This window comes from Carlito syrichta, unplaced genomic scaffold (assembly GCF_000164805.1).
Source record: "Carlito syrichta isolate Samal-C Ts95f unplaced genomic scaffold, Tarsius_syrichta-2.0.1 Scaffold302712, whole genome shotgun sequence".
Lineage (NCBI taxonomy): Eukaryota > Metazoa > Chordata > Mammalia > Primates > Tarsiidae > Carlito > Carlito syrichta.
The window spans coordinates 264,428-276,513 of record NW_007246808.1 but is presented as its reverse complement, the minus strand read 5'-3'; the positions used below and the strand labels follow the sequence as shown (position 1 = coordinate 276,513).

The window sequence follows — 12,086 nt, the reverse complement described above, 5'->3', positions numbered from 1 at the left end:
CGACCTCACAAGACGGGGTGACTGCTCTGGAAGAAGCACACTTGACTGGTTTCCCTCTAGACACAAGGTAAATGGTGACTCGGGTGTCACTGCTTCCTTGTTCTCTTTGGCTGAACGAAAGGCAAGGCCGAGGAGGTACTGCAGTAATAACCCCACCATGTTAGCAGGTCTGAGAAGAAGGCTCAGAGCCTCCACCAAACCTACTTACCCACAGAAACCTGTTTGTCTGTATGTTTGTTTTTAAAGATTAAAGAATTCTTCTCTGTCAATACAATCTTAGAAACAGATTTTTAAAATTGTTTTCACGGACCTCTGAGTACAATGTGTTCTGTCTCCCCCAAAGACTTAGGTAAGGCCTTGGAGCATGAGCACTTTTATCCTCTGATTCTTCCTTATGCTGCATAGACACCATAATTAACATAACATCTTTGGCATAGCAGTGATACTTGATAAAGCCTTGTTGATGGGGAAAGACCAAGAGAGGGAGGAACAGCCACCTCCATGAGTACTTTTTGGCTAAGCATCTGCAATCTGGCCCTGACCTCGTAACCTGCATTCCCTACCTTAGCCTTTGGGAGAGCTCAACACTGTGCTGGAGTCACTAGGTAACTGGAGTTACCTTGGGCTACATGCCAAACTAAACAGAGGTTTTGGAACCTTTCCCTGACCCTGAAGAGAGGATGTGACATACATACATTTTAACCCAAGTACAGAAGATAGTCCCCACTGATTGGAATGAGATAGGTAAGGATACACGACGGAAGACCACCCAGTCCCTCTGCCCCTGCAGACATTCCTGCCTCATACCTATCAGAGTCCTCCCTAGCCTCACAGGCTCAATTCAGATCCTCATCACTTCTGTGAGCTTTCCTCAGGCATCCTGATTGAAAATTATATTCTCCCTTTCTCTTCCACTCTGCTTCTCACTGGCATTACTTGAGACCGAGTTAAAAAAAAAAGTACTTTTATTTAGACCTCTTATAAGTTAGTCAAGATTGATGACTACTACAGACTAGGCATTATGCTAAGTACTAACTATTCCAGTCTCCACAACGACCCCGTGGGGTCACACATCGCCACTCTACAGATGTGAAGATTGATGAAGAGGGTTGGATACTGGCTCAAGGCCACTCTGTGAATGGAGTGGCAGAGCCAGTGTTCAACCCAGGTGTGTGACTCCAGAGCCTGGCTTTTGACCACCCTGCTGAATCATCACCTTATCACAGGCTGAGGTGCACTGTTAGTTATCCTATCCCACTTCCCTTGTTTTCTAAGCATTTCCAGAAAAAGGACAGTGTCTTCTATGTCTGTGTTCCCAAAGCTTTGAAGAAGCACTTAACTTTACGACTGGATGATCAGTTCTTACCTGAAGAGGTCTAAGAGCAGCTTCTGATCCCCTATCTCCTTAAGAAAGTGAATGAGATGTCTCAGGGCAACCTGTCGCACCTCCAGCTCTCGGAAGAGGATCTCTGTCAGGCAGGCAGGAGTCAGGTGAGAAAGATTAAAGCCTACAGTCAAGTGTCTCCCTACTGACACATCCCAATGAGGGACCTCATCAAAGCCTAGCAGAAGCTGAGAACGGCTCACCCCTGAGTCTTTTTTTGAAAGCAGGATTTATTGAGAGGACAGAAAAGCTCCCCTAGTGGGAGGGGACCCAAAGGGGTTGCTCTACCCCTAAGTCTTAATCCGCCATCAACACACTCCAGGGTCCAGGGCGACTCATAGCCATGGAGTCAGCTTTTCAGTTCTCAACACTCAAACAGCAGGCACTCAGCATGGACTCTGACTTCCTGAAACCAACACAGCCATCTGTGTGTTCAATAAATAGAGGGGCCTTTGGAATTACTGTAATCGGCACCCTCAGGGATCCCTCAGAGATGTAATGTGTACTCTCAAGTTGCAGACCACTGCAGCTGTCTTTGAAATGGACTTGAAAGTGGTGAATTCTGATCTGAAAGCTACATGCCACTCTCCCCTCAAATGTGGCAGACACCTTGCAGACCATGCTCACCTTTGCTCAGTGTCCTCTTCAGGAAAATCAAGACCTACAGGAGGAGAAAACAAATAACGTGCAAACTTTCAAACACAAATCTCTGCCTCAAGCACCTGGTGTCTAGGAATGAGGTCAGCAACTCATTGGGATCTTTGCAGGTACAGACAACCGATCTCTCTATGTAATGGGAAGAAGGGTGAGAGACACCTGGAACTGAGCTGTGTCTTGGAAGTCCACACACCTGTGCCCATACTCCTGAGACACTTCCCTCTGAAAGAGATTGCTCTCACATTTCTCCTCCCTCAGGCTATTTATTCTAACACAGAGCATCCAGCATTGTGTCTCTTGGTTACAGTCAAGAGTTCCAGACACGATGCATGTCTCACCAGCTGAGCCCTGGAACACAAATTACTGAGAATCCTACACCTCAAGGAGAAATCAGGATCTTTACTTGACATTTAAGCCAAAATGTTAAAGCCTTTTTGATTAGATTTTCAGAAACTAATGAAAACAATACTTAAATGACAACAAAAACCTATAACTTGGCAGTGGCTCACGCCTGTAATCCCAGCACTTTGGGAGGCCAAGGCAGGAGAATCACTTGAGCCCAGGAGTTCCGAGACCAGCCTGGGCAACATAGTGAGACTTGTCTCTACAAAAAAAAAAAATTTTAGGTGGACATGATGGCATGTGCCTGTAGTCCCAGCTACTTGGAAGGCTGAGGCAGAAGGATCACCTGAGCCCAGGAGATCGAGGTTGCAGTAGCTGTGATCATGCCACTGCACTCTAACCTGGATGACAGAGTGAGACCCTGACTCAAACAACAAAAAAAACTCTCAAACTCACTGCAGTAATGACGTTTCCATCGTGCATGCTCACTGCCTCTTCTAGGAGTTGGAGCTTGTCCTGTAAGGAGCGGAACCGTTCTAGTGAGCAGACCTGCCAGAATAACAACAGAATTAGTGCATAAGGAAGAAGGCAGTTTTCCATACTCCTTTGTCACTGTAACTGGAGAATGAGTAGCAATGAAAATAAGTGTCCCCAACATATGGACTTCACAGCAACTTGGATGAATTTAGAGTCTATCATACTCAGTGATCTATCCAGAAACAAAGAACAGAGTACCATATGTTCTCACTCATAAGCAGACCTTGAACAATGATCATAATACTATAAGAAAGGAATTGACAACAGTAAGAAACTGCTGGAGGGGGGGCTGGCAGCTGGGGGAAACTGCCAGGGGAGGGAGGGGCACACCTCATCAACAAGGGTATCTGCATAATCAACATTTGTATACCTAACCCTGAATTGTACCCCACATCTTTAAAATAAAAATAAAATAAAATAAAATAAAAAAAGAAAGGGAGTGTTGCTAGAGACCTCTTATTTTTACAATATGGTCTCTAGTATTCTGTGAGACAGTAGGTTCCCAGCACATACTCTAGTTCAGCTTGATGCCCTACAAGATGCTAATATTCTGAAGTTTTGACAAAAATCAACAGAGATCACGTGTCCTTTTTTTTAAAGGTATAATTTACCTGCAATAAAATTCACCCTATTTAAGTGTATAGTTCAGTGAGTTCTGACAAGTATGTACATCCATGTAACCACTACCACAACAAAGATATAGAACATTTCTATCACCCAAAATGTTCCCTTGTCTTCTTTGATATTAATGCCTTCCTTCTATCCTCACCCCTGGCAACCATTCATCTGTTTTCATTCGCTATAGTTTTCCCCTTTCTAGAATGTTATAAAAATAAAATCATCAGGCCAGTGAGTGGCTCACGCCTGTAATCCTAACACTTTGGGAGGCCAAGGCAGAAGGATTGCTTAAGCCTAAGAGCCTGAGACCAGCCTAAGCAACATAGCAAAACCCTGTCTCTACAAAAAAAAAAAAAAAAAAAAAAATCAAAAGATTAGCTGGGTGTGGTGGCTAGCACCGATAGTCCCAGCTTCTTGAGAGGCTGAGGTAGGAGTTCATCTGAGTCCAGGGGTTTGAGGCTGCATGAGTTGTGATCATTCCACCTAACTCTAGCCTGGGCAACAAGGTGAGATTCTCTAAAATAATTAATTAATTAACAAAATCATACAATATGTACTCTTCTGTATCTGGCTTCTTTCACTCAAATCATATTTCTGAAAAGAAACCATGTGTTGTGACTATTAGTTTGTTCCTATTTATTGCCTAGTCATTTTCCATTGTATGGGTATACCACAGTTTAGCCATTTACCTGTTGATGAACATTTGAGTGGTTTTTCACTTTTGGGGTTTTTGAGAATAAAGCTGCTACAAACATTTGTGCACAAGTTTTTGTATAGACATTCAAACTGTATAGGTTTTTTTTTTGTTGTTGTTTTTTTGAGACAGGTCTCACTACGCTGTCCAGACTTAACTCCTGGGTGCAGGAGATCCTTCCACCTCAGCCTCCAAGTAGCTGGACTACAGGTATGTACCGCTGACCCCAGTTACATGTTTTATTTTGGACTGCAAACATCCAGGAGTGACGCTGCTGGGTTGTATATGTTTAACTTTAAAGAATTTGCTTATTTTCCAAAGTTGTTCTGCCATTTTATATTCTCACGAGCAGTGAATGACAATCTAGTTCCTCCACATCCTTTCAACACTTTATATGATCAGTCCTTTTAAATTTAGTAATTCTAGTGAACATAACTGTATCTCATGATTTTAATTCATATTTTCTTTCTTTTTCTTCTTTTTTTTTTTTTGGAGTTGGAGTCTCACTCTGTCGCCCAGGCTGGAGTGCAGTGGCACAATCATAGTTACCACAGCCTCAACCTACTGGGCTCCAGTGATCCTTCCATCTCAGCCTCCCAAGTAGCTGGGACTACAGGCATGTGCCACCACACCTGGCTAATTTTTTTATTTATCGTAGAGATGAAAACTCACCATGTTGCCCAGACTGGTCTCAAACTCCTGGACTCAGGCAATCTTCTCACCTCAGCCTCACAAAGTGCTGGGATTACAAGTGTGAGTCACAATACTCAGCCACATTTTCTTGATAACTATAATATTGAGTATCTTTTCAAGTGTTTATTGGCCATTCATGTATTTTCTTTTTTAGTGATACATCTGGCCAAATCGTGTGCCGGCTATTTTCTTTTTTTTTTTTTTTGAGTTGGAGTCCTCACTCCATCACCTAGGCTGGAGTACAGTAGCACGCTCATGGCCACCCCAGCGTTGACCTGCTGGACTCCAGCAATCCTTTCGCCTCAGCCTTCCAAGTAGCCAGAACTATAGGTGTGTGCTACCACGCCCGGCTAATTTTTTTGATTTATTGTGGAGATGAGGTCTCACCAAGTTGCCCAGGCTGGTCTTGAAGCCCTGGGTTCAGGCAATCCTCTCGCCTCAGCCTCTCAAAGTGCTGGGATTGCAGGCTTGAGCCACCATGCCCAGCTACCAGCTATTTTTAAAATCACCTTTTTTTAAGTCTATGTTCTTTTTTTTTTTTTTTTGAGTTGGAGTCTTACTCTGTCACCCAGACTGGAGTGCAGTGGCCACTCCTGGCCACCACAGCCTAGACCTGCTGGGCTCCGGCGACCCTTTCGCCTCAGCCTTCCAAATAGCTGGAACTACAGGCACGTGCTACCACGCCCGGCTCATTTTGATTTATTGTACAGATGAAGTCTCACCAAGTTGCCCAGGTGGGTCTCGAACCCGTGGTCTCAGGCAATCCACACACCTCAGCCAAGTCTATCTTCTTATCACTAAGCTATAAGACATCCATATATATTCCATATATATTCTGGCTGGGTGCAGAGGCTCACACCTGTAACCCTAACACTTTGGGAGGTCGAGGTAGGATGACTGCTTGAGGCCTGGAGTTCAAGGTTACACTGAGTTAAGATTGCATCACAGCACTGCAGCCTGGGTGACAGACTATCTCAAAAAAAAAAGTTATATATACATAAAGTCCTCTATATGTTTTGCAAATTTTTCTCCAAGCTATGGAGAAAATGTTTTTCAAATTTTTAACAGGGCTTTCTAAACAATAAAAGTTTTTAATTTGGATGAAGTCCCTTTAATCAACTTTTTCTTTTATGGTTCATATTTTTTGTGTCCTAGGTAATAAATCTTTGCCTAAGTCAAGATCACAAAGATTTCCATCTGTATCTTCTTAAACTTTTATAGTTTTAGCATTTACTTACATTTATGTCTAAGATCCATTTTGATCCATTAACTATTATGATCACTATCAATTCTCCAAAAATCGATCTATACATTCAATGCAGTCCCAGTCAAAAATCCCAGCAGTTCTTTGGTAGACACTGCCAAACTGATACTAAAATCTATATGGAAATATAAAGGACCTAGAAAAGCCAAAACAATTTTGGAAGAGAAGAACAAAGTTTGAAGACTGAAGGCTTCTACAAAGTTGAAGTTACCTGATTTCAAGATTTACTACAAAGCCACAATAACTAAGAGTGTGGTATTGGTATATGGATAGACAAATCTGTGAACTAGAATAAAGAGTCCAGAAATAGACCTACACATATATAGTTAACTGATTTCTAACAAAGGCACTAGGTAATTCACTGGGGGAAAGGACAGTCTTTTCAACAAACTCAACCCTCTGGTCACACCACATACAAAAACTAACTCACAATGAATCACTCACAGTCATAAATATGAAAGACCATTCTCACTCTTAAATGTTTCCTTCCCTCTCACCCATCACCCTTTCCCCACTACCAATCAAAGCAACATCAGACCCTGGAGAATCAGAAATTTTGCAGCTGACTTTCAACCTTATTGGATTTATTTTTCTCCTGAAAACCACTTCATTTAACAAATGAAAACTGAAAAGAGAGATCAAGAAATCCCTGTCTGAGGGAACAAGCTGCCTGGTTTCCCAAAGAATCCCACAAGTATTCCGTCTCTAGTGGACTTACCTTGCCCTTCCGGAGGCGTCGCACTGTGTCACTGGGGCTCCAGTCATTGCTGTAATCCTGGAATATTAGCAACACATGAATCCCAGTAAGTTAAGGCATCAGAGTTATCAGTGTAACAGTTCCTCACCTCAAACTTATAGTCTTAGTCTCTAAGCGGGGAGATATCTTGTGGGGGGGAAGGGTTGAGAGAAAACAAAGAATTGGGATGGTCTTGTTTTGAGTTCCCAAAGGAACTAGAGCAGGGGCAATATACACAGGAGGAGACGGATCAAAGAGGGATGAATCAATGGACAAAACCATGAGTCCTATGCCTACTGGTTCAGGATTTTAACCTCTAGATGCAGTTAGCTTCAGAATTCTATTAATTAATGCCTAGCAAAGAGGGAGACACTTGAGACATGTTTCTTTTCTGACCTTAGAACATGGTTTCTTTCTTGTGAATCAATTTGCTTTGTGTAAGTTTCATGGGAATAGGAACTCCATCAAGCTTCTAGACTGCTGTGATGAACACTGGGTTTCCAAGTACAGCCTTCAAGCAGCAGTATAATGAATAGCAAAGCATGGCAAGACTGAGTCATTAAGTAGAGATTTTAAGTCCAAGTTCAACCCTTTTCTAGCTGTGAGATCCCAGGTAAGTCTTAATGTTTAGAAACCCAGTTTCTAACTCAGCACAAAGAGTTGGGAAAAATCAAGCAAGGAAGCTTGTGTCAAGTGTCAAATGTCAACTGCGTGAAGTATCATATCAGTGTATGCTGTCACTCACCCTATACTCCCCCTTGGGTCTCCCCAGCTCTGGAGCATAGCTTTTGGCAGGTGCATCTGACAAAGCTGAAAGAAAACAGGCAGCTGGTTCAGAAGGGCACCAAGAGTCCCGTCACTCCTCTCTTGTTTCCTTCCCACTTACACTATTTTTTTACTTGTAGGCTCCCAAGGTGTCTGTATAGCCAGAAGTGATTTCTATTCTTCCCCGAAGACAGCATCTCTATAAGTCACCCTTTCCCCTGTAGCCAGAATAATTTCTGCCTCCTTACTCAATATATAACAACTTCTCTAACAAAGACAGTAGATTCACAAGCAAGTTCTCCTACTCATCTAACCGTCAGCTGTCCCCATGACTCCTCAGATTGTACTCCAGATCAGTAATATCTTCCAGTAATCAAAAGAAGAGGGCCCAATGCCTACCATCAGAAAGGGACTGGAAACTTCCAGGTCTAGTTCTACCTACAGGTAAAGAACACAAGAAAGAAGAGGTCAACAGTTCAAGCCAGAGCTGTCCAGACTTGCTTAAGGACACAGTGTGCCTAGAACCTTATTATGCAATATGGGAACTTAAGGCTTAAAAAAGTTCATTCGACTTCTGAAATCTGAGATGTCACTGAAAAAGGGGGAACAAAACATTTTTAGTTATGGTGAAATACACACAACATAAGATTTACAATTTTAACCATTTTTAAGTGGCATTAAGCACATTCACATTGTATAGCCATCACCACTACCCATTTTGAGAACTTTTTCACCAGCCCAAACTGAGACTCTGCGCCCGTTAAACAATAACTCTCCCTGCCTTCACTCCCCAGCACTTGGTGACCCCATTTCATTTCTATCTCTATGAATCTGACTATTCTAGGTACTTTATGTTAATAGAGCAATATCTTAGTCCTTTTGCCCCTTTCTCATTTGATTTAACGTAATGTCTTCAAGTTTCATCCATGTTGTAGAATGTATAAAAATTTCTTTTTAAATCTAGATAATAATCCATTTCGTGTGTGTGTGTGTGTGTGTGTGTGTGTGTGTGTTTGTGTGTGTGTGTGTGTGTGTGTGTGTGTGTGTGTGTTGGATGCTTATTCTGTTGCCCAGGCTGGAGTGTGGTGGCACAACCATGGCTCACCGCTGCCTCGATCTCCTGGGCTCAGGCAATTCTTCCACCACAGTCTCCCGAGTAGCTGGGACCACAGGTACACGCCACCATGTCCGGCTAATTTTTTTCTTTTTCTTTTTTTTGGTAGAGATGAGATCTCTCTCTGTTGCCCAGGTAGGCTGGTTTCAAATTCCTGGACTCCAGGAGTCCTACTACCTCAGCCTTCCAAAGTGCTGTAATTACAAGTATGAGCCACTGTTCCTGGCCTCCAGTGCACGTAGATACCACATTTTGCTTATCCGCTCATCCATCAATGAACATTTGGGTTCTTTCCATCTTTTGGCTATTGTGAATAATGCTGAACACTGGAGTACAAACACCTGCTTAAGTTTCTGCTTTCAATTTTTTTGGCATACACCTTGAAGTGAAACTGCTGGATCATATGGTAATACTATGTTTCATTTTTTTCTTGTCTTTTTGTCTGTCTTTGTATTTAATTTTTTTGAGGAACTGCCATATCATCTTCCATAGTGGCTGCACCATTTTACAGTCTCACCAGAAATGTGCAAACAGTAGGGAGAAATTTTGATCTAGCAAGATTTCTTCGATACAGGTCACATGATTAATGTCAATTTTGCTCATCATGTTCTAGAACTCTAGTCCAGTTTCTCTGACTTTCTCTCAATTCTCCCACACCTAATTCTCAGCTGCCAGTTCCAATGTTAACTCTTTATCCTCTAATAATCTTTTACTTCCAGAGTAAATGAAAATTATAGCCTGAGCATTCTTTTTAAAAAAAAAAAAAAGGAGGACTTCCTTGTCCCTTTAACCATCACTCTTTACCTTTAAAAAAGCTGCTCAAGGAGTAGGTAGAAGTAGGTTTGGGTAGCTGTGCATAGGAGGAGAAACTGTTTCGGTTCTTTAGCTGTTCACGCCCTTCATGGGTGGACCCACTATTACCAGCAGTCTCTTTGATGGACCAAGAGATACCTGCGAGACAGTAAGAACTAAATCAGTAATGCTCATCCACAGTAAATCCTTGACATCCAATATTCAGCAAACTCTAAAAGCTTTTAACCAGAAGTCCTGGTCCCTTGGTTCACATGGGGAAGGGAGAAAAGACAGAATCAAACAGACTAATCAACAGAAAAACTGGGCAAAAGACATAAATAAGTAGATCACTGAAAAGAGAATTCAAATGGCTTTTAAACATATGAAAAGATGCTCGACCTCTTTTTTTTTTTTTTTTTTAGAGATGGTTCTTGCCATGTTGCATAACTAGAGTGTACAGGCTATTCACAGGTGCGATGGCTCACTGTGGCCTTGAACTCCTGGGCTCAAGCGATTCTCCTGCCTCAGTCTCTGGAGTAGCTGGAACTACAGGTGCATGCCACCTCAGACAGCTTTACTCTTAGCGTGTTACATATTTAAAATACATTGAGAAACCACTAGTCTCCTATGAGCTGAGGAAAGATTCAAAGCTTGATAATACCCTGTGTTGGCAAGGCCACAGAAAACAGAAACCCTCCTACACTGCTGGTGAGACACAAGTTGGCACAACTCCTGTGGAGGATAATTTGGCAATATCTCTCCAATATAGATGCAAATATACTGTGCCAGTAACCCCACTCCAAGAACAGATCTTCATATACTCGTCTATGAGTAAATACAATGTCACTGACAGAAATAGAAGCAACAAAAGATTGGAAACAATCTAAAATTCATCAACAGTGCACTGGCTCAGTAAGTTATGGTGAATCCATATGACTTAATACTGCACTGCTATTTTTTAAAAAGCAAGGTATAAAGTACGCTACCACTTATGTTAAAAAAGAGGGTAAGAATATACATAGTTCTAAGTGTATTTCCCATTGCAAAAAGATGGGAAAATGAATACACAGGAACCAAACCAATAGAGATTAATTTTTGGGAGGGCAGGGACTAAAAAGATTCATAACAGTGTGGAAGAGAAACTTTTCACTATATACCTTTACTTTACTTTATTTATTTATTTTATATGAGGAAGGACCCCCCCAAAACCCAGGATTTATTTATAAAAAATTGTGTATTTATTCTGACATGTTTAAACTTCAGTCACCAACAAAGTACTCTCTGTTTGATGCGATACTCTGTCAAGATGCTTTTCCCACTGCTCAAAACAGTTTTTGAACTTGTCGATTTTGATGCCTTTCAGTGCTTTTGCAGATTTTTGTTTCACCTCTTCCACATCAGCAAGATGTTTCCCTTTGAGGACTTTTTTCATCTGTAGTCCCAGTAACTCAAGGGGCTGAGGCAGGAGGACAACCTGAGGTCAGCCCAGGAGTTCTAGACCAGTCTGGGCAACGCAATGAGATCCCATCTTAACTGCTGGAGACCAGCTCCAGCCAGGTTCAGGGTACCCCAAAGGTGGAGATGGCGTCGGTGATTGGGAGGAAGAAGAAAGAGAGAGAGAGGGGGAGAGGGAGAGAGGGAGAGAGAGAGAGAGAGAGAGAGAGAGAGAGCGAGAGAGCAAGAGAGAGACTGGACTCCAGTCTAGTGCAGAAGCGATGTGTGTACTTTTTTATTTTTAAATCACATTACTGTATTTCCTATTTAAAAAAGCTTTTATTAAAAATGTTTCTTAAAAATCAGATGGACTTTGCAAAGGTGGTAAGTGGTATTTTATGTAGCAGCTGGGCAGCAACTTGGTGGCTAGGAAGTTGGTTCTGTCAACTAGTTATGAGTATCCGAGTCAGTAGTTCCTAAACATAACTACAAATTAGAATCGCCTACAGTGTTTATTAAAAATTGAGACTCTTTCTCCCCACAAGACCAACTGAACAGAATCTCTGGGGTAAAGCCTATGAATCTACAACTTTCATAAGCATGCCCAAATGAAACTATTTTGAAATAGCACTGGCCCTAGGAGCACAGACATAGCAACATGGGAACGACTGCTGTATCTCCCAAGAAGCCTTTTATAAGGCGAACCTTCGTCAGCAACAAGAGCCCTGGATATTATGCCCCTCCTGGGGCCTCCTCTACTTACTTCCCACGGGCTCCCCACTCCAGCTGACTCGCTCCAGGTCATCGTCGTCGTCGTCGTCCACAAAGTCTCGAAGGCTGTTCACAGCCCGCTTGGACTCCTTTAACTGCAGAGGGATGTAAGGCAGGGAGCTCAGGCAACCCTCACTTCCCACTTCCCTCGCTGACAACCAAGAAGGCTGAAGGCCTGGAACTTGAAGATGTCCCATGCTTTCACCCTCCACAAATTAAAGCTGAGCTTACTAGATATTTGCAGAGAAAAACAAACTGCTTTTTTAGCCAACACTACAGTCCAGT

General features: G+C 42.3%; 1 protein-coding gene across 3 annotated transcripts in view; it reads right to left on the bottom strand.

The window, feature by feature from the left end:
• The window catches only part of VIPAS39 (VPS33B interacting protein, apical-basolateral polarity regulator, spe-39 homolog), a 31,604-nt gene that overhangs the window by 14,938 nt on the left and 4,580 nt on the right, over nucleotides 1-12,086 (bottom strand). For 2 of the 3 annotated variants that reach the window (XM_008057057.1, XM_008057058.1), the window contains exons 3-10: nucleotides 11,794-11,896; nucleotides 9,609-9,755; nucleotides 8,090-8,128; nucleotides 7,671-7,735; nucleotides 6,908-6,964; nucleotides 2,840-2,932; nucleotides 2,012-2,045; nucleotides 1,367-1,469 (exon numbers count right to left, since the gene is read on the bottom strand). In XM_008057057.1, coding sequence (XP_008055248.1) covers nucleotides 1,367-1,469; nucleotides 2,012-2,045; nucleotides 2,840-2,932; nucleotides 6,908-6,964; nucleotides 7,671-7,735; nucleotides 8,090-8,128; nucleotides 9,609-9,755; nucleotides 11,794-11,896 — 641 coding nt within the window. The remainder of the gene's footprint in view (nucleotides 1-1,366; nucleotides 1,470-2,011; nucleotides 2,046-2,839; nucleotides 2,933-6,907; nucleotides 6,965-7,670; nucleotides 7,736-8,089; nucleotides 8,129-9,608; nucleotides 9,756-11,793; nucleotides 11,897-12,086) is intronic. The other variant, XM_021711828.1, reaches the window with a different exon arrangement.